General features: G+C 47.6%; 8 protein-coding genes across 8 annotated transcripts; 4 read left to right on the top strand and 4 right to left on the bottom strand.

Moving 5' to 3' along the window:
• Positions 1–41: 41 nt before the first annotated feature.
• EDB93DRAFT_1147696 (2-isopropylmalate synthase) lies at positions 42–2,842 on the bottom strand. Its single transcript, XM_041449532.1, has 5 exons — positions 2,709–2,842; positions 2,361–2,655; positions 1,917–2,306; positions 1,794–1,866; positions 42–1,742 (listed from the first exon to the last, which is right to left on the bottom strand). The coding sequence occupies exons 1-5, from the start codon at positions 2,720–2,722 to the stop codon at positions 127–129; spliced, it is 2,388 nt and encodes a 795-aa protein (XP_041307354.1). The 5' UTR covers positions 2,723–2,842; the 3' UTR covers positions 42–126.
• Positions 2,843–3,171: 329 nt separating this feature from the next.
• Positions 3,172–5,911, top strand: EDB93DRAFT_1104164 (tRNA synthetases class I, catalytic domain-containing protein; the record flags this gene model as incomplete). The annotated part of the gene is made up of 10 exons (XM_041447393.1): positions 3,172–3,589; positions 3,640–3,868; positions 3,912–3,981; positions 4,036–4,194; positions 4,250–4,458; positions 4,509–4,676; positions 4,727–4,833; positions 4,883–5,048; positions 5,099–5,255; positions 5,312–5,911. The coding sequence occupies 10 exons, from the start codon at positions 3,172–3,174 to the stop codon at positions 5,909–5,911; spliced, it is 2,283 nt and encodes a 760-aa protein (XP_041307353.1).
• A 1,307-nt stretch (positions 5,912–7,218) lies between these two features.
• Positions 7,219–8,029, bottom strand: EDB93DRAFT_1085864 (uncharacterized protein; the record flags this gene model as incomplete). The annotated part of the gene is made up of 4 exons (XM_041445939.1): positions 7,219–7,352; positions 7,404–7,557; positions 7,607–7,679; positions 7,731–8,029. 4 exons carry the CDS (start codon positions 8,027–8,029, stop codon positions 7,219–7,221), a joined length of 660 nt encoding a protein of 219 aa, XP_041307352.1.
• Positions 8,030–8,349: 320 nt separating this feature from the next.
• EDB93DRAFT_1226711 (uncharacterized protein) lies at positions 8,350–12,333 on the top strand. Its single transcript, XM_041451227.1, has 10 exons — positions 8,350–8,387; positions 8,460–9,178; positions 9,237–9,669; positions 9,719–10,611; positions 10,664–11,173; positions 11,227–11,285; positions 11,337–11,459; positions 11,513–11,833; positions 11,881–11,930; positions 11,983–12,333. Exons 2-10 carry the CDS (start codon positions 8,668–8,670, stop codon positions 12,116–12,118), a joined length of 3,036 nt encoding a protein of 1,011 aa, XP_041307351.1. The 5' UTR covers positions 8,350–8,387; positions 8,460–8,667; the 3' UTR covers positions 12,119–12,333.
• A 2,716-nt stretch (positions 12,334–15,049) lies between these two features.
• EDB93DRAFT_1085942 (pyridine nucleotide-disulfide oxidoreductase-domain-containing protein) lies at positions 15,050–17,458 on the top strand (the record flags this gene model as incomplete). The annotated part of the gene is made up of 14 exons (XM_041445943.1): positions 15,050–15,238; positions 15,292–15,385; positions 15,439–15,613; positions 15,672–15,793; positions 15,843–15,949; positions 16,009–16,047; positions 16,100–16,168; positions 16,216–16,245; positions 16,302–16,592; positions 16,647–16,743; positions 16,788–16,840; positions 16,891–17,001; positions 17,067–17,365; positions 17,425–17,458. 14 exons carry the CDS (start codon positions 15,050–15,052, stop codon positions 17,456–17,458), a joined length of 1,710 nt encoding a protein of 569 aa, XP_041307350.1.
• Positions 17,459–18,231: 773 nt separating this feature from the next.
• Positions 18,232–20,608, bottom strand: EDB93DRAFT_1284283 (Pre-mRNA cleavage complex II protein Clp1-domain-containing protein; the record flags this gene model as incomplete). Its single annotated transcript, XM_041454482.1, has 9 exons — positions 18,232–18,785; positions 18,881–19,082; positions 19,133–19,331; positions 19,384–19,484; positions 19,531–19,641; positions 19,701–19,947; positions 19,999–20,286; positions 20,311–20,466; positions 20,537–20,608. Coding segments are annotated over 9 exons (1,482 nt in total), but the record flags the coding sequence as incomplete, so codon positions are not given.
• Positions 20,609–21,079: 471 nt separating this feature from the next.
• EDB93DRAFT_1284271 (major facilitator superfamily domain-containing protein) lies at positions 21,080–23,893 on the top strand (the record flags this gene model as incomplete). Its single annotated transcript, XM_041454481.1, has 16 exons — positions 21,080–21,225; positions 21,281–21,318; positions 21,377–21,386; positions 21,438–21,491; positions 21,554–21,679; positions 21,733–21,914; positions 21,961–22,051; positions 22,108–22,158; positions 22,218–22,340; positions 22,394–22,453; positions 22,508–22,523; positions 22,579–22,669; positions 22,723–22,884; positions 22,959–23,027; positions 23,083–23,170; positions 23,227–23,893. 16 exons carry the CDS (start codon positions 21,080–21,082, stop codon positions 23,456–23,458), a joined length of 1,539 nt encoding a protein of 512 aa, XP_041307348.1. The 3' UTR covers positions 23,459–23,893.
• EDB93DRAFT_1250637 (uncharacterized protein) lies at positions 23,704–25,724 on the bottom strand (the record flags this gene model as incomplete). Its single annotated transcript, XM_041453041.1, has 10 exons — positions 23,704–23,865; positions 23,916–24,072; positions 24,122–24,201; positions 24,251–24,341; positions 24,396–24,526; positions 24,579–24,746; positions 24,794–25,017; positions 25,070–25,298; positions 25,356–25,615; positions 25,667–25,724. Coding segments are annotated over 10 exons (1,560 nt in total), but the record flags the coding sequence as incomplete, so codon positions are not given.
• Between the last annotated feature and the right edge of the window lie 57 nt (positions 25,725–25,781).

Here is a 25,781-nt window from a genome sequence, read left to right as displayed (position 1 = left end):
AACTCGAGGCGTCACGGTGTGACCAGTGCATCCTCTTCTCAGAAATTGCATACTGTACTTCGTTCAAGTCAGATACTAATAAGTACATCTGGGTAATACATTGTATGAATAAATCCCAACATCATCTTATGCCTTTTTTGCAACTACACTCAGTCTGCTTGCCGCTCTCAAAACAGCCTTGATACCAGATGCAGTGATATCAGTGTCGCTGCCCAATCCCCAAGCAGCCTCTTTTTTAGCCCTTCCTGGCAGCTCATATACAAGCTCCACGAAGGAGACAGCCTTTACTCCTGAACCTTCTCCCACAGAGTGCTCTGAATACTCGCGACAGACAAGAGTGCCTTCAACCTGTGAGTGCAACGCGGCGATGGCTGCGGACAATGGACCGTTGCCCTCACCAACAACCTTACACACCACGCCGTCAATCTCGATATCACCCTTGAACTGGGGGCCACCGCCTTCGACACGCTCGAAGCAGAAGTCACCCAGAGAAATCCTGCCCTTGTTTTCGACCTCGTAGCCGTATGTCTCCTGGAAGAGACGGGTAAGGTCTTCATACGAAATTTTGCCATCTGACTCGCGCACGGCGCGCTGCACGACCTCGAAGAAGGAATTCTGCAATCTACGGGGGAGCGTCAAGCCCAGAGTATTGACGATAGCGTCCGAGACATCCGAATGACCAGAGGTGTTGTTGAAGCCAACGCTAAGCTTCAGCTCAGGCAATACACGGTCGCCAATGGCAGCATTGATGGCACTCAACACGGCGTGCAAACCGGAAGCGGCAATGTCAGAGTCAAGTCCAACACCCCACCATGACTCAGATGCATAGCGAGTTTCTTTGACGTCGTCGGTGGTAGCAACGAGTTCGATGTATGAGGCTGCCTTGGAGTTTTCTCCCTCGCCAACTGCGTGCTCCGTGTACTCGCGAAGGGTCATGTCGATCTCCAAATGAGTGCGCAGAGCGTCAAGAAGAGCTGAGATGGGACCATTGCCATCTCCGCGAATGACGCGCAATACGCCATCCACTAACATAGTGCCATCAAAGCGACGACGCTCATCGAAAGGTTCATCGTCTTGAGTGGGATCAGGTGACGGCTCGGCCGTAATACGGAACGACTTGAGCGCCAATCTACCTTCATACTTCGATCCACCGAAGTGGTAAGTCTCGCGGAACGCCGTCGTGATGTCTTCCACGGTGACTTCGCGTGCCTCGCGGTCGGATATTTGCTGAATGACCTTGTAGAATCCGATCTGCATATTGCGCGGAAGGTCAAGTTGCAGGTGTTGCTTGACAAGATACGCAATGCCACCCTTTCCGGACTGTGCGTTAACACGAATGACAGCTTCGTAACTGCATCCGAGGTCGGCAGGGTCCAGGGGCATATATGGTATTTCCCACATCTTGAGCTCGCCGTTCTCGGTATTTTTTTTGTGAAGAATACGCTGCGCTTCGAAACCTTTCTTGATGGCGTCCTGATGTGAACCAGAGAAGGCCGTAAAGACGAGCTCGCCAGCGTAAGGGTGCCTTGGGTGTACAGGGAGATCATTGCAGGAGGTCACGGTGTCGATGACTTCCTGGATGTTGCTAAAGTCGAGGTTGGGGGTGATTCCTTGCGTGTATAAGTTCAACGCTAGGGTCACAATGTCGACATTTCCTGTACGTTCTCCATTACCGAACAAACAGCCTTCAACTCTATCAGCGCCACCAAGGACTGCGAGCTCTGCAGCTGCGATAGCAGTACCTTCATGAAGTTTTAAAAATACGTCCGTGATTGAATGTGTCAATGACGTACCTCTGTCATTATGGGGGTGCAAACTAATGATGATGTTTTCTCGCTCAGATATATGAGCGGCAAAGTATTCGATCTTTGAAAATAGTGAATGGACATGATGGAGGCTTTTATAAAAGCGCCTACCTGATCAGCATAATGGTTAGGAGGAGCAATCTCAACAGTAGCAGGAAGGTTGAAGATTATGCGATCGATACCCGGCCCAGCCTTGCCCCACGCAGCCTTGACAGCCTCGCAAACCTGAAGAGAAAACTCCATTTCTGTCTGGGTGAATGTCTCCGGGCTGTATTCATAACGGAATTTCATCCCATGTGATGCAGAGTATTGATCGGCAAGCTCGCTGATGATTCTGGAATGTCTAGAGGCCAGTTCAACTGTCTGTTCCTTCGAGTTACGGAAGACGACATCTCGGAACATAGGACAAAGCGCGTTATACATGTGCATGATGACATGCTTTGCACCAGCGACAGCTTCGAATGATCTTTGGATGAGATCCTCGCGAGCTGGAGTCAGAACCTAGTAGATCCAAATATCAGCAGGCGTAACGGAGTGCTTCGCAAGAGTACTTACCTGGATCCATACATCGTCGGGGATCTCATTATTCTCGATCAAATATCTGACGAATGCAAAATCGGTATCGCTAGCAGAAGGGTAGGCGATTTCGATTTCCTTGAATCCGCATTTGACCAGCAAACGAAAGAAGGTGAGTTTTTGATCTGCCGTCATGGGGCATGCCAATGCCTGGTTTCCGTCACGAAGATCTGTGGAAAGCCATATGGGAGCCTTGGTGAATGTCTTGGTTGGCCATTGACGATTGTCGAGGACCAGTGGTACGTAAGGTCTGTATTTCTGAGATGGATCAATGCTACGGGTCACGATTAATAACAAGTTCTGAAAATCAATCTGGAAAGGACGGACAGCATGCAAGGCATAATGGGCGAACTTGATGAAAGTACTATTTGCAATAAGATGGGGGGGAAATTATTTGGAGGAGGTAAAATTTTAGAGCCGAGTGCTTCACACCGTTGTCCAGCTGCAGAAGGGCTAACGACTTTTATTCTGTTATTTACATAAAGCCCCTTCGGCAATTTTAATAATGCTAAAGTACGAATGGAGTCAAGTGGAGTCATTGTCAAGTCAGTCACTATCCCCATTTGGAAAACCTCATCAGATGGTTTTGCAGCCTGAAGGAAATCCATGGGGGTAGTTTGACATATTGCTTAGGGTAGCCCTCCATCATGATCAGTGGATCAATTTATTTGTTGTAGGAGAACCAGCTGGGGAGCAGCCGATCCAACTTAGATAAGATTAAAGTTTATCCTGCTGGCAGCGAGTGAGTCACAAGTTGCATGATCATCGCTGCTCTTTGGACTGAACAATCATGTCTATAACACTTTCAACAAAAACTTCCCCATTTCCTTACGCTTCGATCGCTATCGCGACGTACACACAGAAAGTAGACATAAACTACGACGAATCAGTAGATGGTATCACTCTAGACTTTGAGGGTTCACAGATCTCTGCGAACGATGAGATCGTAGCCGTATTGGCTAACAGCAGGAGGACTCGCTGGAGACAGCGTAAAGGTATCATACATCCTGATATAACTCATCCAAGTTTAACCGATCGCTTTCAGACTGCCACGTATTTTGAACTCGCAAAAACTGTGCCGACATTGACAGCGATCCCAGATATCCTTGCTCTTCTCGATTCTTTGGATGATCATCTCGCATACCGCACCTTCCTCGTCGGCCACGACATCACTGCAGCCGATTTCATCATCTGGGGTTCAGTCAAAGGTAGAGCGATCAGCCAAGTTGTTGATGTTGTCGCGTCTGACATTCATCAGTTGCACCAAAATTTATCGGATTTCTCAAGAATGGGCAGCAGCATGTTCATCTTCTTCGGTGGATGTCTCACATCGAGAGTCTCGAGCCCATTCAAGCTGCGCTCGCGAGCTTTACAGCAGCTAAAGCCAATAAAGCCAGATCGAATAAAACAGCCGCAGGGTTTGCTCTTGGCCTCCAAAATGCAAAGGAAGGCCAGGTCGTCACACGTTTCCCGCCTGAACCCTCTGGGTATCTCCACATTGGCCATGGAAAGGCTGCGATGCTGAACCAGTATTTTCGCAAAAATGTATAATGGGAAGATGATCATTCGTTTTGATGATACCAATCCCACAAAGGAACGGGTAAGCCCCCTATTTTATTCACAAGTACATGAAGTCTCACAGTGAAGCGCCTAGGCTGAGTTCGAGGAGACTATCTTGCAAGATTTGGAGCTGCTAAACATACGTGGGGATAAAATAACCCACACATCAGATTACTTTGACCAGATCTATGAATTGGCCATTCAAATCATCAAGAGTGGTAAAGCTTACGCCGATGATACAGAGCAATTACAGGTGCGAAACTTTAGTTTAAGAATCATGCATAAATGACAATATGACCAAAAAATAGATGCGCGAGGAACGAGGCAAAGGTGTTGCATCTGCTCATCGAGATGACTCGATCGAGGACAATCTGAGGCACTTTGAGGAGATGAAGATCGGATCTCCAGAAGGACTGAGGTGGTGCATCCGCGCGAAAATCAGCGTGGACGATCAGAACAAAGCTCTGCGTGACCCTGTCATTTACCGATGTAACTTGATCCATCATCACCGAACTGGGTATGGAGCCATCTAATTTAATTTTCACTGAATATTGATCTATCTTACAGAGATAAGTGGAAAATATACCCCACCTACGATTTTGCGTGCCCAATCGTAGACTCCCTTGAGGGAGTTACCCATGCCCTCAGAACGAACGAATACCGCGAGCGAAATGCGCAATATCAGTGGATGATCAAAGCTCTTGGGATGCGCGGTGTTGACATCTGGGACTTCAGGTCGATCTCTCTCTTGGATCTGTACTTGAAAACTACTGACACCTCCGCAGTCGTCTAAGTTTCATCTATACACTTTTGTCCAAGCGGAAGTTGCATTGGTTTGTGGACAACGGAATAGTCAGGGGTTGGGATGACCCACGTTTCCCAACCATTCGGGGTTAGTTCTCCTTGGGAGCACAAGGCTGTTTCTGATGCGACTGCGGCAGGGATCCGTAGACGCGGACTGACTGTGGATGCGCTGTCACAGTTCATGTTGGCTCAGGGGCCTTCACAAGCCATCGTATCGCTCGAGTGGGATATGATCTGGGCCATCAATAAAAAAGTAATCGATCCTGTTGCTCCGCGGTTCTGGGCCATTGTGAAGAATAACAGGTGCCGTCATCACCACCCACCTGTCTGCAAGCTGACACAGTCATCCACAGTGTCTTTGTAACCATCAACGGTGGCCCCCTTGCACTCGAGGTGAAGACCTTACCACGACATAAGAAAAATCCAGATGTCGGCGAGAAAAGGACCGTATTTACGTCTACCATCCTTGTCGAGCAGGAAGATGCCATTTCCTTCGATGATCAAGAAGAGGTATGTCATGCCAACGATAGCCGTGAGACAAGTCTCATCCGCACCGATCGCATCAGATAACGTTGATGGACTGGGGAAATGCCATCGTCCGGTCTAAGACCACGGGCCCCTCGGGCGATATCACTTCTCTCACGATGGATCTCCATCTTGAGGGCGATTTCCGCAAGACGAAGAAAAAGATTACTTGGCTTGCACAACCCACCAATGATTACCCATTAGTCAACATAACGCTCCTTGACTACGACTACCTGATCACGAAGAAGAAGCTTGAGGAAACGGATGACATCAAAGATTTCGTCACGCCAGTGAGCGAGTTCCGGGAGGAGGCGTTTGCAGATGCGAACGTAAGCACACTCACTAAAGGGGACATTATTCAGTTTGAGAGGAAGGGTTATTTCATCTTTGACGGCACTGCGGAGGATGGGAAGCTCGAGTTCATCCGCATTCCTGATGGGCGCGCGGCTAATTTGGCCAGTAAGGCGGGGAAGCCTGTTGCTGTTAATGTTGAAGCTCCAGTGCCGGCCTCGAAGACTACCGCCGACGCTGGTCCCATTCCTTCCACGACGATGTACAAGATGGAGAAGATTTATGGCGAGGAACCAGTGAAGCCTGTGTCCACTACCAAGATGTACACGATCGCAAATGTGTACGAGTGATGGTCAGGATAAGAATTGATAGAAATCTAGTGGTAGTTGTGACATTCTTAGAGGTAAAAACATACCAACGAATATTGTGCTATGTCGAAGTTTGTTCAAAGTCTTGGCGTCGAGACTAAAAGTAAAATTGTAGTGGTGCACCAATTCCTCAATCCCTAGGGTGCCATGTAGTACACCTAAGCTTCTGACATCATTCTTGCAAGCCTGAAGCTGAAGGTAAATTCCCTGATTAAACAGATCAATGTGAGGCTACATATGACAAGCGGGTCGGTCCGTTCTTATGTGCAGGCAAGAACGACAATAGCTGTCTTCGGCTTGTGATGAGCGAGCGAGAACCTGAGCAGCAATCTTGAGCTTCGTCTGAGAGTCTCCGAACTGCCGGGGAGCATTCATGACGATGTCACGACGTGTTTGTTTTTGAACTACTAGAGTGTTCGGAGGGAACCAGCCTGTATGTATCAAGGGTCCGAGTTGTTTGTCTGTGTGGGTGAGGGATGCATTTGATCATCCAGTACCGATCATGATAAGGGAAAAACACACGAACTTTTGACAGAGATGTGCTGGATGTGTACATTTCTAACCGAGAAAAGCACTTCGTGGGAGTCGGAGATTTGTTAACCGTCGGGGGCATATGAACGCAATTGGCGTAGATAGCGACTTTCCGTCGAATATCGCACTTAGATAGCCTTGGTGTCATGACCATAAAAATTAGCCGCATCGAATGTAACGTAGGCGCATATGTCAGGGACGCTTCAGATTTAGTCTAGGCGAGTATCCTCTGTAAGCACATTGCTTCATTTCGGAACGGCAAAGAAAAGAAGCTCACCATTTATATCACAGTCTTTGTTCCCACATCGGGTGATTGTAAAGAATGGGCCAAAAACAAACATGCAGGGAGATTTCAGTTCGACGTTCACTCCCATGACTTCGGAATTTGAGCGAATTTGAATGTCAATATGTAGCAACATAGACAAGGTTCGTGCTAGAAACTACACAGGATAATTGGCACTGTAACGATAATGAGCGACAAGCCTATCTGGTATAAATCCAGTACCTGAATGTCATGCTGATGGAAGGCAACCTTCTCAGCACCAGTAAGTACCGTATTTTACATTGAAAAGGGCGATTAAACGCCAGAGAGTAATAATGCACGAGATTGAACGAAATGCGATAGGACTGATAGAGCTACACAGGAATGAGCGACATTAGCGAAAGCGACGACAAGCAGAGCATGAATATACAGCGATAACAACAGATGCAGGGAAGAAAGCACACGAATGCAACAGAAAAAGATCAAGCCGAACTAATCAAATAGATCTCCGTCGTAATCGTCGCCCCCAATTGGCGAGCGGTGTGCTCCGCCAGAGTTTCGAACGATCTGATGAGTCTGTATGGAGATTGAAGCGACTTCGGCGGAGTTCTTCCATCAAGATGAATGAAACTTCGAAGTGATATCAGATGACGCTAGCTAAAAAGAGTAGGAAAGATGTACCGAGGAGTTCCTCTGTTGATGCGAGGGGATGCGTTTCAAACTCTAGATAGTCATGTCCCAGGCTGGGTATGGGAGCAGCAATGAAGCGTTCGCCCACGCGCATACTATTGGCGTGGAAGGAACCTTTTGTCTGATTTGAATCATAGTCAAGAAGCTGTGTGTCGCTCTCAGTAGTGATACCGGGCTTGAAGGAAAGCACGAACTGTAAGTGCATCTGGTGCTGCCATCCAGAAATATTCTGTGTCGAAGCGTGTAGGTATGCCAAGGACATTGCGACTTTGTGGTGTTGAGAACGTGCGGACATGAAGGTGAATAAAGCAAACGTACGATAGTATGGCACTCGAGCACCCAAACATCCCTTTCGCTCCGATGATTTTTTCCTTGCCGATGACAATCTCTATTGGCTGCTTGCCCTTCCATCCGATCTCAGCGATGACCTCCCCTAGTTTGTTATATATAGTCGTCCTGCGACTCTCCCCATCTTCGTCCTCGCTCTCTGTGTTTGAATCCTTATTACTGTCACGAATAAAATGGGACCTGGTAAGGATGGTATATCCAAGAGCACCGGTCTCAGGATAAACGAGAGCTGAGTTCAGGATATCCGACTTTGAAAATTTGAGGAGCATCCTGCTGTTGACTCGACGGAGAGAAAAACGACAAGCAAGGGGGAGCGGGAATCTGTCCTCAAGAACAGCGGGATTTTTTATAAGGTCATAATACATGTGCGGTGGTAAAGAGGTTCTGGCACCGGAGTACACCAAGCTCGATTCAGCTATTCCTTTCATCAGCTGTCAAATGATTAATCTAGAAATCCCATCAAGAACTCCCATCTTACAACATATAGCATGTGCGGAAGCCAGCCTGTTAATCATTTACCCTCTAGGTACTGCCCGTCCGCTATGTCATCTAATCACAACTTCAGAGTGCCCAACTGTCAGTCTCGACCGTGGCTGCGTATAGCACAGATCCGTCGGATTTCGTCCTGTGAGATGATTACTATATTTGAACAAGCAAGCCCACGCCACCAGTTATTTGGTCTTATTGACGTTGTGGCAGGGGTTGAAACTGTGTCGGAAACCAATGATTTCAACACCGACGACGACGACGAAGGCTGAAACGACCCAGAGGTCCTTTGACCGATTTTAATCCGCACTTGCACCTTTATTCCTTCAACAAACTGGATATTCGCACTTTTCAACGACCTCCTCTAAAGGGTTGGTGACAATCGATCCAATAGACTGGACCAGATATTGTTGCTGTGGACATGGTTCAACGCCGTTCACCACATAGAGTCTCATTTTCCCAAAACAGCAATAATCTGGCGCGTAGACAGTACTCCCTCCGCCATACTTCGGTTGCCAAACGCGCTCTTGCTTTCGTGAATAGATTCCAGCGTTCCTCAGCTAATTCCCACGCGGTGGGCGCGTCTCCACCGTCATCTTCAGACACTACCATTGATTCGCGTCCCATACTGGCTACATTGCATCCCAATTTGCGACGGCTTCCATCCCGTCAGTATCTTTTGATGAAAAACAGCATTCGAGATGTGAGTCAAAATCTTGACGTTCCTATTGGTTCGAAAAGGAAACGCGTCGCGTCGATTAATGAAAATATGTCTGGATGTCGGCCCGCGCGTGGGGCTCCGAAACTGAAGAAACTTAAAGCTTCACCGATCCGGGACTCATCCAGCGAAGAACCTAGTGAGATGGAAGTCGATGTTCCTGGTCGCTGGAGTGTATCTGACGCTTCTGAAATTGACTGCGATGAAGAAGCGTGTAAGTACTTCTGCATTATGATCTTTGATGCGCTAATTTTTTTTAAATGTACTATCAGCCGATGAATTTTTGATAAATGAAGCATCCTTGGGCCAGCTCAAACGTCGTCGAAAAGACGAACTTCTCAAGTTGTATACTGCCGCGGGTCTATCGGACGATGCGCACAACCTTACGAAGCTGGAGCTCGCAGAAGCAATTATTGCAGCGCGAGACGATATCGTATCGTTACCTCCCTCATCTCCTGGGCGGGATGGGAGCGACTGCTCCTCGGACGAGGGGAACGCAGCAGGTGGTGAGGAAACGGACGCTGGAACCAGATATCGAGTTCCCCCAGGTCTGCGCCGCCGCGCTACAGTTCACTTGGCTACAAACCAGGCAAATTCACGCTTCTTAAAAACACGTAGTTTATCTGTCGGCCACCTCAACGCAAGTCACTCATACCCCGACGAGCTACCGGCTGCCTGCAAGACTAATGGTACTGTTGCCCTGACGTTAGTTGAATTTTCCGAATTGAATTCAGTGTGCTAATCTCTCACTCAGACGACGGACAACTAGGTCTACATCCAGCCGATCTTCGCCCACACCAAGTTCCTCTAATCAGCTTCCATCCCCTCCTGCTACGAGATTGCGTGCTCGTAAAGTATCCGCCGAGGTTGTCATTCCACGTATCTCCACTAGGTGCAAGGGCAAGGGCAAACAAGTCGAATTCAGCGAGGATGTTAAGATCGCTGAATCTGTTGCATTGGGCGAGGAGAGCGAGCTTACTGATCTCACTGAGCTGGATGAGAAGATTGCATCGGGCTCACCCAGTCCTCGTCGGCTGCGAAGTCGGGAGAAACGAGGTGAAGTTAGCGATGATCAGGAGTCTGATACGCCAAAGCAACGGGGAAGGGCTAGACGGCAGACTTCGAGAGGGGAGGAGGTAGAAGATTGTTTGGAGGACGAGGAAGAGGTCGATGAACTTATCTCATCGCCATCGCCTACTCCGCCGCCCATGCGATGTCGAGCAACGCCCGCGAAAAGACGTCTTCGCCCTCGCAGACTACAAACACATACTCCCCCAAGCGATGGAGGGGAAGGTGATGACGAAGAGGAAGCCGATGAGGAACAAGTCGAAGAGGACGTAGAGGCGAACGAGGATTGCTCGAGCATGGATGACGAGCAGTCAGAAGATAGTCGAGATGCTGACGGAGATGATGATGTATACGTGGAGGAATGTACGTTACCTCCGCCAACAACTACTCCAAGGAAGCTCCGCAACGGGAAGGTGGTTGGGGAAGAGTGGCAAGAGGATGCGCCTGGCGAAGATGAGGAGCAAGATGGTAACGAGTCGGTTGACCTAGAGGCTGAGGATATTGACATCGACGCTGAGGGGGAGGAGGAGGAGATCGAGGAGGCTGAGGAGATCGATGAAGCCATAGACGGAGATGACTGTTGGTTTATTTTTTTTTCTTGGTTTTTTATATCACTTACACAAGTCTTCAGTCGATCTCGCTGTGGCCACCAAGAAGACCCTTCTCCGTATGCGTCGTGATAACCTGGTCCGGATGTGCGAGACTCGGGATCTGGATGTTGCTGGTACGAAGCCTCAACTTGCGCGGTCACTCCTTCAGTGGCGAGATCAACGAACGAGCGAGTTCTCTTCGCCCTCCTCCACAGGCACCATTCGTCCACCATCAACCACTTGCCATCGTGCTAATGGCCGAAGAAAGGCGAAGAGCCGCAGCGAAAGTAATACCCCTCCAGTCCTCTTGCGCTCCCATCGAATTCATCAAGACGAACCACGCACTCCTTTGTCTGGCGAGAATACGACTCAGCCAGAGCCAGAGCTAGAATTGGATCTTGAAAGCCTAGGTTTAGAAGATCGAGAAATTCCGCCTGATAGACTCACGAAACTGGAGAAGATTGGAAGTGGGGGCTTCAAGGATGTGTTCATCGGCAAGTTCAAGGGCAGACGAGTCGCTATTGCGGAATTTCGAGATCAGCTCAATTCAAGTACGTCGCACTCGTTATCCATGAGGCTTCCACGTTGTGAACATGTGTCGTAGTGGATATCAAAGAACTCAAGCTTCTCGGTGGCTTTGATCATCCGAATATAGTTCGCTTCGTAAGTATCCCCATCGAGACCATTGAAGTCGTGATTTACACTGCTCTACAGCTTGGTGTCAGCATACCGGAGAACACACGCGAGACGCCCGTCATGATAGTCAGCGAACTTTGTTCAAATGGTGATCTCTTCGACTACATTCGCAATGTTCCTGCTCCGTCCCTGAAAAAAGTTGTACGTACCCTTGACTTTGCTTTTCTCTTCTTGCCTATGCATCCTCATCACAGTTGAGCATCATGCTGGATATTGCGCGTGGCATGGAATACCTTCACATGCGCAAGCCCTCCGTCATCCACAGAGACTGCAAATCGTCTAACATTCTCATTACTTCTCGTGGTACAGCTAAGATTGCAGACTTTGGTCTGGCCAAAGTGAAGCAGTCCACGCGGTCCATGGTTCGAAGTCTAGTTGGCACTGTTAACTGGCAAGCGCCCGAGCTTTGGCATGCACATCCCAAATACAACCACAAAGTTGATGTCTTTTCGTGTGCTATGGTGTACTGGGAAATGTTCCAATGGCACTTACCCAACAAGAAGTTCCCCTGGGAGGTGAGTATATCACCATGCCCTTCCTGTCTCATCTAAGTCTATTTAAGGGAATGAATGAGCATGCTATTTATGATATTGTTGGAGCGAAACGCCAGAGGTGAATTGTCACCTTGGAGTCCAATGATTTCGCATGCTGACGAGATATTCAGACCGTCTACCACAGGCCTGCGGAAACAATGGTGTCCAGACATTATTGACCTCCTCGAGCGGATGTGGGCTCATGATCCTAATGATCGCCCAACAATGTCTGAAGTCGTCAAAGAGTTGGAAGGCATTGTCGCCTGAGATCTTCGGCGCTCTCGAGCATCAAATCTTTTATTCAATTATTGTCGGTCTCGAAGCCGACGCTGCTAACGAAGCTTCCTTGTTTTTCATCGAGGATGATTGTTTATTCTGCATCATTGGTTCTCTACACTATCATCTTCGTCATTATCATTTGCCCTCAACTTATATCCCACATTGTACCCTACCGTAGCAATCCAAATCCGTGCTTGATGTGTAACAGACTGTGGTGCATTCACCACCCTGAAATCGATGGGTTGATATGTAATTGCCACGAATGCTTGACAGAAGACTGTACGAGATGGAAAACTAAGCTTGAGTTCCATGTACAGATATCTATTGCCTGATTCCGAGTCTGATGGCTGCGGCTGCAAGTTCCAGCGATCTGCCAACTCAGACAAGCACTTGATATTTAATGTTTAAGACCTTATACGCATTTTCTACTAATTAAATTGCACGCAGGATCCTTCACCACTCACATTATCGAAGCCGCGGCAAAAGTCCCCGCCAGGCTTCCCATTCCACGGACATTGCAAAAGTATGTTTGTGCATCCAGTTCAGAACTCCTGTAATTTCCACAGCGCATGTATACGCCTCCGACTCAAGAGTTGGAGCAAACTGACTTTCATATTCTCCAAGCCTCAGAATTTCCAACGCGCCCGCACGGCCCTTCGTGCGCTCTAAACTAACCTTCGCCCAAGCTGCTCTCTTTCAAGGCTTGCATCATGATGTCCATTGAGTCATGCAGACTCCCTGCTGATACCACAAAATGGGACTTTAAGTTTCAACATAGTGAGCATACTACACGTTGAAAATGTATGTTGACTTCAAGACCGCAGATAGTCATCGTTAGCCCTACTATTCGAATTCGATAACGAACCGACTAAGTGCAAAATGTGACCGGGCCAACAACCAGCACGGACGAAGTGATCTTGTCGAACGCTTGAATCAGACTTTTACTCCTGAAGTCAGCATGGAGCCGTGCTCGCGCTTTAACTGCCTGTCGGCCCCTATTGATAAGCTGACATGACACCAAAAGACCTCGGTACCGAAAGTATACGATACTTCGCGGGACCCATCAAGACGAGAATGTGATCGTATTTCCCCATTTTGAAGGAAGGACCATATTATTACAACACGAATTACGGCGACAACGCCACGGGTAACTTGAAGAATTGGGGGCAGATTCCGCGGAAGTGTTGACACCGCTGTGCGCTCGGTGGTCCCCTGTAGCCTAATCTTCCTTCATCTCCGTGTCTAGCTCCACCTGCGATCGCTCATCGTTATCCTAACGTTATGAATTCGGCGTGGCATCGTCGGCATTAAAAACACTACCTGTGACTGCTTGGAAGGTGGACGGATCTGTCCTGCTGGCGATCTTCTATCTCTACGGTGGCAAGAGGATGGTATCTAAACGAAACAGGACCACTCACTAGACAACAATGACAGCATCGTGTGCGTTAAACCAAATCATGATCATAAGCTGAGTACTGCATGCTAACAAAAAGACTTACAGAACACAACCAGCGACAAAGTTTCAACTTCCTAACCTCCACATTATCTGCAGGTTGGACGCCAAAAGCATTGTTATAGAAAATGACTAACTGGAAGATGTGTCTCATTGTATACCCATCGGTAACATAATTCCAGAAAGGAGGGCAAAATCCTACTTCAGCGACCCAGTGGATGACAACAATGTGTGTGTGTATGTGGGGTGGGGGATCTGGTTGAGATGTTCTGACCGGGACGCCTGTACTGCTAGATCACAACCATGTCCACTTGTCTATAACAATTTAGGATCAAGAAAAAGAAATATGAACTGAGTGACTCACAATTTTTTGAAGTAGAACAAAATTGTCTCGGTCCGGGTACCAGGTTGTTCTGGTTCGCAAGTTGAATATTGGCGGTCATGGCGTGGTTTTGTCGCAGCATCACCTGAAGCTGTTGCAACATTCGTCTACATTCCCTTAGATGTCCTCCAAATGTCGTCCACATCCCTTTGGATGTCAGCCAAGGCAGCTGAAACGTCGCCAGCCCCAAGTGCTCTAGACTCTGAATTCACTCACGAATTGCACCTGATTAACAGAGGTGCAAATATTCACCACACGAGCTCAATAAAGTGCTGAACTTACCCTTGAGGGATTCCATTTCGTGCACCGTCTTCTCTGCACTGTGTGCGGCATTCTCATCAATGGGATCTCCAGCAGCCTTGTCTTCTTTGGTTTGATAGTTTGCTAAAGTGGGGATCCGGGGGAGTTCAGAGGACATGTCTGCCAGAGAGAACAGTGATGGGATATGTTCAAGTTGTAGCCATTTCCTCGATTCAAATTCGGTGACTCCCAACTTGAACAACTTCAAAGGAGGTGCGCGATTACATAAATTTGAAGAAACCAGTAGAGGAGTTCCAACGGGCTTGAGGTCCTGAGGACGTTCAGCTCGGTCAGTGCAGCGCTAGTGGACCTGCTACTATGAATAACTCGGATGACTCAGTATGTACATGCGTTTATAGCTCGGATACTACATAGTATGTAATTGCCTCTCTCATTTAATTGTCACCGTCACTTACTAAAGTCAAGTTCGAACTCCTGCTTTTTCTTGCGACACAGGCTGAGTCCTGACCTAGCGGGTATCTCGAGAGCGGCGCCCGCCCTAGGATGTACCAACTCACTCGGGTCTGTAAGCCAAGCAGGGTTAGAATCATTCACTTAGGGATTGGAATACGACCATCTCTTCTCAGGCCTCTTCCGAGTCGGCTACTGGCAACAGATGCACTGGCACCACCAAAACCTCCAAAGTCAAGACCACAGATACCAACTGAGCCTCTTCCAAGGTCGCGTTTACTTAACCGTATTCTACTGGTAGCAAAATATACTGGACTTGCGGCCCTCTCTTCGACCTTTGGGATTCTGTTACTAGGCGCAGGGATATTCATTCATGACTGCCTTTACTTATACGAACAAGGATGTCCACCGCGTACCAGTGTTACCTCTTGCACTTCATCCCGAGCAGGGGGGACCAAAGAACCTCCCAATTGTAAGAGCACTCGTGGATGACGTAGAGGATGATGAAGCAAAGAAACTTTTGGATAAACCAAAGTTGGTGATTGTAGGAGGAGGCTGGGGGGTAATGAGCAAACTTCATGCACCAGTGCTATCGCTGACGAGACATTCAACCAGGCTATTTCTGTCCTGCAAACACTATCTCCCGGTGACTGGCACGTGACCGTCGTGTCACCAGAAACCTTTACCACATTTACTCCGCTTTTACCTTGTAAGTGCTACATTCATTTTACAAGTTTGGCTCAACCTTCTCGTGATATGTAGCGGCCGCAGTTGGTACAGTCCAAGTCCGTAGTTTGGTCGAGCCCCTACGCAAGATCGTAGCACGGCTTCGCGGCCACTTCGTAGACGCCAAGGCCGTTGACCTCGTGATGTCTGAGCGGTTACTGGAACTTGAAACACTGACTTCGACTGGTAAACCCCAAAATGTTTATCTTCCGTGAGTCGCCACTATCAAAACACTCATGTTATTTGACATCATTAATGATCATTTATAGCTATGATAAAGTAATCATTGCATGCGGGTCAACTTCCAGTACGCATGGCATCCAAGGTCTAGAACACTGTTTCCAACTCAAGACCATATCGGATGCGCAAGCCATCCGACGACGAATCCTTGGTAATACCTTCGCGGCTGGCGCCTCTATCATTCATTTGTTGCCTTTCAGATAACTTCGAAACGGCCAGTCTTCCTATCACAACTCCTGAAGAACGCAAGCGTTTGTTGTCATTTGTTGTTTGTGGAGGTGGCCCCACAGGCGTAGAGACGGCAGCCGTAAGTCTATCTTTATCAAATGTGTCCATATCCGATAAACATGAATTTTGTTGATGCAGGAAATCTACGATTTCTGTCAAGAAGACATCGTAAATTACGTATGTTTTGGAGTCGCTCTATCTTTAGTTTTACCTGACTTGTGTCATATAGTACCCCAAGATATGCCGCGAGGAAGTTTCGATCCATGTAATCCAGTCGCGCGAGCATATTCTCAACACGGTGCGTGAAACCGCCCAAGAAAAATTTAAACCTTACTTTAAGCACAGTATTCAGAGGCCATTTCAAAGTATGCCGAGGTATGGATGACTTGTGGATGGCGCTTCAAAGTACTCTAACTGAGCAACTGCATCAGGAAAAGTTTCGTCGTGATAACGTCGACCTAGTCACTTCTGCTAGGGTCAGTGCCGTCCACCCTGATCACGTCGTGTACACTGTGCGGGCTCCGGATGGATCGATTACTACTCATGAGATCCCGACAAATTTTGTCCTGTGGTCAACTGGCATTGCAATGAACCCCTTTACGCGTCGTGTCTCTGCCTTATTGCCCAATCAAGTGCACAAGAAAGCGATCGAAGTCGATGCTCATCTTCGTGTAAAAGGTGCGCCGTTGGGCAATGTGTATGCCATTGGAGATTGTGCAACCGTGTGTCTATTTGTACTGTTTCCTGGTGCTTGACATAGACTTCGTGGTGTATAGATTGAGACGTCCATCGTGAGCCACCTGCTGGAGTTGGTTGATGAGGCCGACAAGAACAAAGATGGCAAGATCGACTTTGATGAATTTGATTTCATGGGTATGTTGGTGGTCTTCTTCAGAAAACGTTGTTTTGACAGCTAGTAGTTGCAAGGATCAAACATCGGATTCCCATGGCTGAGTCGCAGTTGCGGAAGGTTAGTTTTCGTGCATGTTATAAGGAGGCCTTATTAAATCTTTCTCTCAGGTCCGAACTTTGTTCGATTTGTATGACTCAGATGCAGACAACAGTCTTTCTTTAAACGAACTGTGCAAATTGTTGGAAGAGATTGGAAATAAGATAACAGCGCTTCCTGCCGTACGTGCCCAGCGGTTCAAACGTCATATCATGATTGCCTTAACTTAGGTACTGTCCTGATCCAGACTGCTCAAGTGGCTTCTCAGCAAGGAAAATATCTTGGCAAGAAGCTAAATCAGTTAGCGAAGAAACGAGAAGTCCTCGAGGCGAACGGCATACAGGATCTAGACGAAGCTGTATCCAAGCCATTCCGCTATACTCATCTCGGCAGTCTCGCGTATATTGGCAATGCGGCAGTCTTCGATTTGGGCAACCTGTCATTCATGGGTGGCCTCGCTGCCATGTACGCGTGGCGAAGCGTTTACTGGAGCGAGCAGGTTTCGGCCAGGACACGGTTTCTTTTAATGATAGACTGGATCATTCGGTACGGGGCTTTGCATTCTTTTTCGTGCCAATGCTGATGGTTGATACTTGCATTTGCAGTGGCGTATGGGGTCGGGACTTGTCCAGGCTTTAATCACACAGGATACTCTATTGCATTATCATTTCCTTCATTCCATTCATTCTTGCTCATCACTTGATTCTTCTTTCTACAATGGGTACTGTGTACGCATCATTTCGTTGAACTATTAGCACAAACCATCAGTGTATTCCCATGAAGTCTTGTTCATTTATGACGATCACATGATCTCAGACAATCCTCAGCTACGTGGATTATCGTTGACATATTTCACTTTAGAACTCGACATTTGTTGGTACCGAGTAAACACGGGTACAGCCGAGAGCAAAAGAAAGGTGAACATGCACAAAAGGTGCAAGTATTCAATCTTTACTCAACATTGAGGTCATCCCACTCCGGAGCGCCTAGAACTTTGGATACTGCTTCAGTTCGACTGCGTGTTGTCTTTGAGGTTCACGTTGGCGTGTCGTTCGGGTGGAAAGGGGAACAAAGTTCAGGTAGAATGAATTGCAACGATGTGTTACGTTTATACATGAGTGAAATTAAGTGAGAGGGTTTTCGGGCAAAGGCGCGCAGCGCCTCCCGGCCACGAAAGGACTTAGCCTAAGAGAAAAGAGTGAGCTGCGTGGACGGGTGGGTCTCCTCGCTGTGTCTGGCTGATCTGTCCCTTCAGGGCCCAAGATAATGTTGGGATTGTGGTTTGAGCAATCATGTTTTGCGAGGCGTTGAATTGTGTTGTCACACAATGAATGAGGGAGAGGTGGGTGGGGAAAAGAAACGCTGTGTCGACGGAGTGCACGAAGCGGTTGGTCGTCGCAGCGGAGAAGTAAGAGGTGCGAACGCCACGTTTACTGTTCGCTCAAAGACCTAATTCTAGTTCCTCCGCTCGTACCTTGCTACGTAATAGAAAGACAACTAGTGCAACAATCTACAACCTTGTGTCAAGAGAAAGCAGTGAAGCTCAGTTACCAACAGATCAAATTTGGCGCGCAGTAAGTGATATTTGAATAGGTCGACAAACCTTATAATCATTATGCTCTAGTCTGAAATGTAGTGATTGTAACGTTCCTTGCGGAAACCATAGTTATCGTTCAATGTTCAATTGTTTATCTTGCAAGGAACCATGTTAAGTACAACTGCGCTGAAGTGATGGAGTAAAAGCTGTGCCCTGCCACACCTTAAACGTGCCGCTCGAGTTCCCCAGTCATTTGTCTGGTCAGGGACTCTATGTGCAAGAGTCCTTGAGGAATGATCCCATGAAATCGACTTTGTCCAACTTTATTCCTGCCAATCAAAGGACCCCATAAGGGCTGTCTTGCCGACAAGTGATCCTTGGTTAGGCGCGAGAATCGTCATTTTCCGGTTGGGGGCATCGATACTGGTACTAGATGGACAAGGCAAGAGTGAGCAATGAACGCTATAGCAATTATAAGAGAAAGAAAGAAAATTGGAAACTACACAATAAAGTGCAAGACGTACACAACAAGGAAACCGACTACAGCCAGGTCCAAAATTTCTTCGTCATAGCGCTCGGACTCATCCGGGTTGAAGGGTGCAAGCAAGGCGAGGATGGAATTAAGTAGGCCCGAGCTGCTAGAGGCAGGATCAACAAGCACTGGCTGCATCTCCGACAACATGCGTGCAGCACCAATAGGCAACGCAGAAGAGGGAGCCATATTCTCTGCGGCAAGCGATCAGCCACGTGTTGATATGTGAGGAAATATTGCCTACCTGCACCTATGCGATAAATCGTCAAATCTTCAAATTTGATGACACATGAGGATGGCGAAAGGACGAGGTCTGCCACCGCTTCGCCTCCAACAATTGCGGAGGTTATCCCAGGGGGTGGGTCTATTTTTTGGCCATACATGTAAGTATGCAACTGATACTTGTGCACGCGTTCCCGATAACCATGGTCCAATTCAACAACCTGGTCGGGTGTTGTGAGGTACACATTATATAGGTTCGATAAGAGCACATACTCCTCCCGATTTTGGTATCTTGACCACTGTGAAACGATTGCCAAACAGGCGTTGCATTTCAACGGTCAATTTTTCGTGTCCAACCACGAGAATTACATTGACTATCATGAAGTCAGATGAAGTACCAATGCAGTCAACGAATCGCACTTCTGAAAGCATCGACACATGCTTTTATGAGCGTATGCCTGTTGTCTGGTGCGCTGCCAGAACTCGATGCAAAAGATGATGGAGTGTCGACAATCAAACCCGACACACGCGCTAGGGATCCACGAATCATTGATTGTCGTACACTTGAGACAGAAACTGATTCACCGCACCCTCCGGGTCATCTTCATCCCTTTCTCTGATATTTTCTCCCAGATTTCGTATGAGTCGGTCTAGTAAGACTGGGTTTCGTTTAGTTTCTGAATGCCCATACCAATAGCTTAGCGGTATTAAAGCATTCGAAGAGAGGGCAGTGGGAGCTGATGTTGCAGCAGAGCCAAGAGGATTGGCAGGTGACGCTGTAGCTATAGGACTGCGAATTGGAGCAGCCGAGATTGCTCCAGGAACTGCCCAACCACCCTGACTCGTGACTCAACACAAGAAAGATAGATCCATCTCTCGCATGCTCACCTCACTCGGATCGACGTTGACCAATACTGGGGACCAGTTCTGCCCTGCTCTAACAGTATAATTTGTTAGAATTTTGCATACTGTTGTTTTTCCTGAGTTCTCTGGACCAAGAACAAGGACTCTTGGGGGCTCTGCATTGGCACTCGCATTATCATCTGAAGAAGGAGAGCCATGCATGACACGGAGTGCCCTGACACGCATTTGCTCGAACGCAATGTGCACATTTGCATATGCCGCCATAGGGGTTTCCTCGGATACATACTCTGTGGAGGGGCGACCTGTAATGTGCTAAATGAATTAGATTAGCAACACAAGTTGTATGAAACGACACAAGGTGCCTGGTGTAGCACTTATCTCCAAGGTGCAGCCCTGCCAGGTGAAAACTGCGGCCCTGCATTCGGCCCCGAAAAGATATGTTTTGCCTTCCGCGAGTTCAGCACCGAAGACCTCGGCCTGTCCATGAGCCAGCTGAGGAGTGGGTTCAGAATGTGCGGGGTTGCCTGGAATGAATTTGCCTTGTGGTTGCATACCGACGTACCTTGATTGCTAGTGAGATACCGGGGTCGAGCTCGAACCTATACTCTGTCTCTGGCTCAAGAACCCACTCTTTCGTGTCAGGCTGCGTTCCATCAGAATGTGAATCAGACATCATAGACCACTCTCAACACAGAAACTAGTAAAGAAAGTTGATGAAGATTTTTCTACAGACGGAATGCGGTTTGCTTCGTAGGTTCGTTAGCTCAGATCGATCTGCGTTGTTCCACACGGCGACAACGTATTCGCGGAAAGTTCTGATTGCGACGGATGGAAGTGAAGGGCAGGGAAGCAAGGTAGATGGGCCGGCCAACCTGCGGTGAGCAATTAATTTCTTTGAAACTCTAAGTTTGAATTAGAGAACTGCCGTTGTCAACGGATGGTTGCGGCTTCGTCCGCCGGCATTCACTAACTTGGTCACTTTAATCGCCTTGGATCAGCGCCCACTGCGCTTCACTGATCAGAAATGCCGTAAAGGCGCGGTAGAGCCTCAGAGAGCTTATAAGGCGTATGTACGTTCGCTCTCTTCTTTCGCTGTTCACTAAACATGGACTCAGTCAGCGAAAATTCAGAGAAAAAGGAGGACCATATACATCACTCTAGTATCGTGCACGGCTACGACGTCGATGTAGGCGCTCAGCTGATTGTGGAGACAGACACTTCTCTCACTCCACAGGAGGCCTCTCGACTGAGGTATGTTGTTTCATCGTCATTATCACGCAGACCTTCCATTCATGGCTTCTCATAGAGCCAAGATTGATTGGCACATTTTGCCATTCATGTGCAGTAAGTCTTTAAGATCCTCGAAGCTATTCGCTTGACAAAGACGCATTGACTCGGACAGTCATGTACTTGTGAGCCTCCTACTGCCAATGACTACGCTTTCTTCTGAACGGTCCATGTAGAATCACGTTCATGGATAAAACCACTCTGGGTGAAGCAGCGGTGCTGGGTATATTGTGCGTGTTGGCCACATGTTGTCACGTTTGCATGCACTAACCTCTCGCTCTCGCTATGTCAGGACGGATGCAAATCTAACTGCTAACCAGTACGACTGGCTAGGCACCATATTTTATCTAAGCTATCTCGTGTTTCAATACCCTCAGAACTTGGCATTGCAGCGCTTCCCTGTTGGAAAATGGATGAGGTGCGCTGGGAGTCATTCACGTCCATCATGTTCCTTATTCTGACTGTATTCAGCATCAATATCTTTCTGTGGGCCGTCGTCCTGCTATGTCATGCTGCTTGCAAATCTTTCGGATCATTGCTAGCGGTGCGCTTCTTACTGGGGATGTGCGAAGGTGCTATCACCCCCGGCTTCATGATTGTCACATCCATGTTCTATACTCACGCCGAACAAACGAGGCGTGTTGGTTATTGGTGTAAGCCCTGATTCATTTGTTCATTCTCTCTGTCTCATTTTCTCAGTTTTGATGAACGGGTTTGCTGTGATCATTTTGGGGTTTATTAGTTATGGCCTTCTTTACACGCACACAGCCTCTTTCATGCCCTGGCAATGGTGAGTCACACACAATATTACATGATCCGGGGGCATTACCTTACCGATCGTACAAGGCTCATGATTATCACTGGTACCATCACATTGTTCACCTCTGTGCTCTTCTGGTGCGTACAACTCATGATCGCCATGCAAATTACCTATTCATCCCTTTCACTTTGACAAGGTTTTTCTTCCCTGATTCGCCTACAACCGCTCGGTTCCTCACTCCAGAAGAAAGAGTCGCGGCGATTCGCAGAATTCAAGTAAATCAAGGTGGCGTAGAGAACAAACGTTTCAAGAAGGAACAGTGAGTTATAATATCCTTATTCGCGACGCATCACGTCATTCTCTTTTTGGCAGGTTCCTTGAAACTGTCAAGGATCCGAAGACATGGTTAATGGCATTCTTTGCAGGGTCTGCGTACGTTTTTGAACCATTTCATATGCGTATCCAAACATTCACGCGTTTTATCAGAAACATCGTGAATTCTGTAAGGAATCGTTTAATAACTCGAGCTTCCATAGATAAGTGCTGATGCATCTCAGCTCACCAATCAACGCCAGTTGATTGTCTCACAATTCGGTTTCAATGGTATCCAGACAACTCTCCTTGGCTGTGTTGATGGTGGGGTCGAAAGTGCGCTCTCTTTCTGTTGCACGATACCTTGTTCACATATCTTCTTGATGTAGTTCTCACCATTTGGCTGGGAGTGGTTCTTGCTTCACAGCCATCCATCGGCAGGTCATATGCTGGTGTACTAATGTATATTCCTGCGATACTTGGCTCGATACTCGTTAGCACGCTTCCGTTCTCCAACAAAATAGGGTTGCTATTCTCATACTGGATTTCAAGTATGTTCACGACTTCATTCGGGAAGCGCCTCGAGGCGTAAGACACTGACGGACCTTCTCATTTCATTTTCCAGTCTTCGCGATTGCGCCATTTACTATCTTCCTTGGTTGGGTTAGTTCGATAACATCTGGACACACGAAACGTATGAGCCATTTATCTTTCCGCATTTAGTCACAGGCTCAATAATATCTGCACAGGAATCACTACCAATGCCATCGTCCTGTGCTCGTATGCGATTGGCAATGCCGTCAGTCAGTTTATGTGGAAGGCACAATATCAACCCAGGTGCGTAACGAACTCGGCATCACCGATCATGACGGGTCACGCTAAATTTGATGTAGGAACCACGTTCCATGGGCTGTTATCACATCATGTAATTTTGCCGCTGGTATCGCGTTGGTGGTTCTTCGTTTCATGTTCGCCGGCGAGAACACGAAACGAGAGCATGAACCCCCCGAAGACAAGCATGATGCGGTGTACATGCTTGACCAATCGGGTGCAGAGAGGAAGGTGGACAAAGCCTTCCTCGATCTCACGGACAAACAAAACCGTGACTTTCGCTATGTTCTGTAGGTGTTGCCTTGGTAGTCATACTTGATTCCCCGCAGAAACTTCTCCTTGGGTTTCCCGTTCTTCGTTTTGCGTGTTTTGACGTAATCTAGGTAATAATTTCATATTCTTTATACTTTTCCATGCTTGGTACTCCAGTTGTTTGCCGTAATTTTTGGGGCGAAAATGATGTTTTGATATATTCCTTGTACAAAATAAAGGTCTACTGTGTGTTAAAGATGATTCTGGTATAACAACTCTGGATTTGATCAAAGAAATGACAAAACCTTCGTCGGCCGACGAACAGCCGCCGAGTTTCCTTCCAGATGCTTATATGCAATGCGAAAATCAGGGACTGCTTCTTTCGATGTCAATGACTTCCTTAAATCTTTCTTCATAGCGATTGGTCTTCCAAAGAAGTCTACAGGTGGCTAGTCGACGAATTCAGCAGATAGTCTGCACAATACAAAATCATCCTAACCTTATCTGCAATATCCACTTTCTCGGAAGTGCGTGCTCGTTTGTTTTCGGGGCCTGGCTCAGATGAGGCATCCACGCGGCGCAGTTCGCCGTTACCTTCTATGACTTCCATGGGCTCATTAGCTTCATCGACATTTTCCGTGGCGCCCTTCTTTGATCTGATGGTCAAGTAAGCGATGCAGACACCAAATGAACAGATAAACAGACTTTTTGAAGAAGTTGGCTTTTGCTTGTTCCTTTCCTTTCTCCACTGCGTCTGCTTGCTTTGCAACGAGTGCGGCGTCAATCTTGGGTCGAGTTAGAAAGGTAATTTCATATTCATTGACACTCACAAACCTCAGTGGCGACCAACTGTCGTACAGCATACCGAGAAACTGTAATATCTTCGGCGCGCTTACCGTCATAGGTAACAAAAACATCAATTGGACTATGCGAAACGAATTACATCAGTCAGCAGGGGGATGCGTCATGCAGAACTTACGGGTCAAGCCTAAACACATTTTGGCCATCCTCGGCCTTTTCTTGCACAAAGCGAAGTTCAAAAGACACCATAATCTCCACCAAACGTAAGAGCAGGGCTCTTTCTTGTGGCTTTATCACTTGACTGTTGACCTGAGATATACACATTTTGAGATGGCAAGCAAGTATGGAAAGATCCACTGACTGGTCGCAAAGGAGGGGAGATTATACGATTGATAAATGGCGCAAATTCGAGTGGCAAGACTTGTCCTGTAACGAGGTGTCTATTGGCTCCTGCAGTGCGACCGATTGAGCGGATACCGTGTGCTAACGATTTATAAATTTCTTCGTTTGCGCGTGTCAGCTGCAAGTTCTACTAGGAGTAAATATCTTGCAACCACGCAAAAAGTAGACGCTTACATCCCAGTCCGAACTGTCTCGCTCTACCCGATTTTCCCCTCGTTCTCGGAATAGCGGGTGGAAAGGGACCAGAAAATACGACAGGTATGTATGCAGCGCGAAGTCCCCGTCTGTATACATGACCGACGAAAAGGAGTCGAAGGTCGTCAACCATTCGCCAGCCTTCTCGTAATGGTTCAAGTTTGCATCGTGTCGGCGACAATTGATATAATGCGCAAAACAGCCTATACTTGGGTATAAAAAAGAAGGAATGGATGTCATAGATGTTGCACCGACCATTTGCTATACTTGCAGGATTGTTCAGTCCTTCAATTGTATGGCTTAGTCGGTTCACGTATCGTGCCTCTTCTTCTTCACCCATACCAAGCTCTTTGACACGTTTTCGGGATAAAGGTGCAAATATTTCGTTGATTACGGAAGTTGCGGTAGTGTCCCCCTCCTTCATGCCCACCGTAGCACGGCGAATGAGAGGTTCGGTTACTTCATCATTGCGAGACTTGATGAACTATAAAGATTGAAAATGATGTTATAAGCATGGTGTGTACACCAAGTAAGTACACACCTGCAGAGTATTGAGACAGCCTCGGAGATCGCCTTTGGCCACGCCGACCAAGGTACTCAGAGCCCTGGTATCAGCGCGTAAACCCTCCAACTCGCAAATCTCGCGAAGACGCTTGACAATATGACTATCGGCAAGTCTCGTATACCGAATTTGCCGGGCGTGAGGACGGAGTTTAGCAAGTGCATTGGCATTTTGGTCATTACAGATGCATATTATTGGGCGAAGGAGTGGACGCTTGTCTTTCTGGTCGCTCTTTTTCCCTGCCAAAACAAGTTCGAGGGAGTGTCATTATTACCGGTAAAAAAACTTACGTTTGTTCTTTGGCTTGTCGAAGGTGAGCGAAACCAGCTTGTTCACAAATCCACTTGCCTAAAATGCATCAGTGATCATAGGCAAGATCATCATTCGTAACACATACGTTATCCC

The sequence above is a fragment of the Suillus bovinus genome, assembly GCF_016758785.1.
Source record: "Suillus bovinus strain UH-Sbo-P2 chromosome Unknown EDB93scaffold_30, whole genome shotgun sequence".
Taxonomy (NCBI): Eukaryota; Fungi; Basidiomycota; class Agaricomycetes; order Boletales; family Suillaceae; genus Suillus; species Suillus bovinus.
The sequence above is the reverse complement of the archived record's forward strand: the minus strand, read 5'-3'. Positions and strand labels throughout refer to the sequence as shown.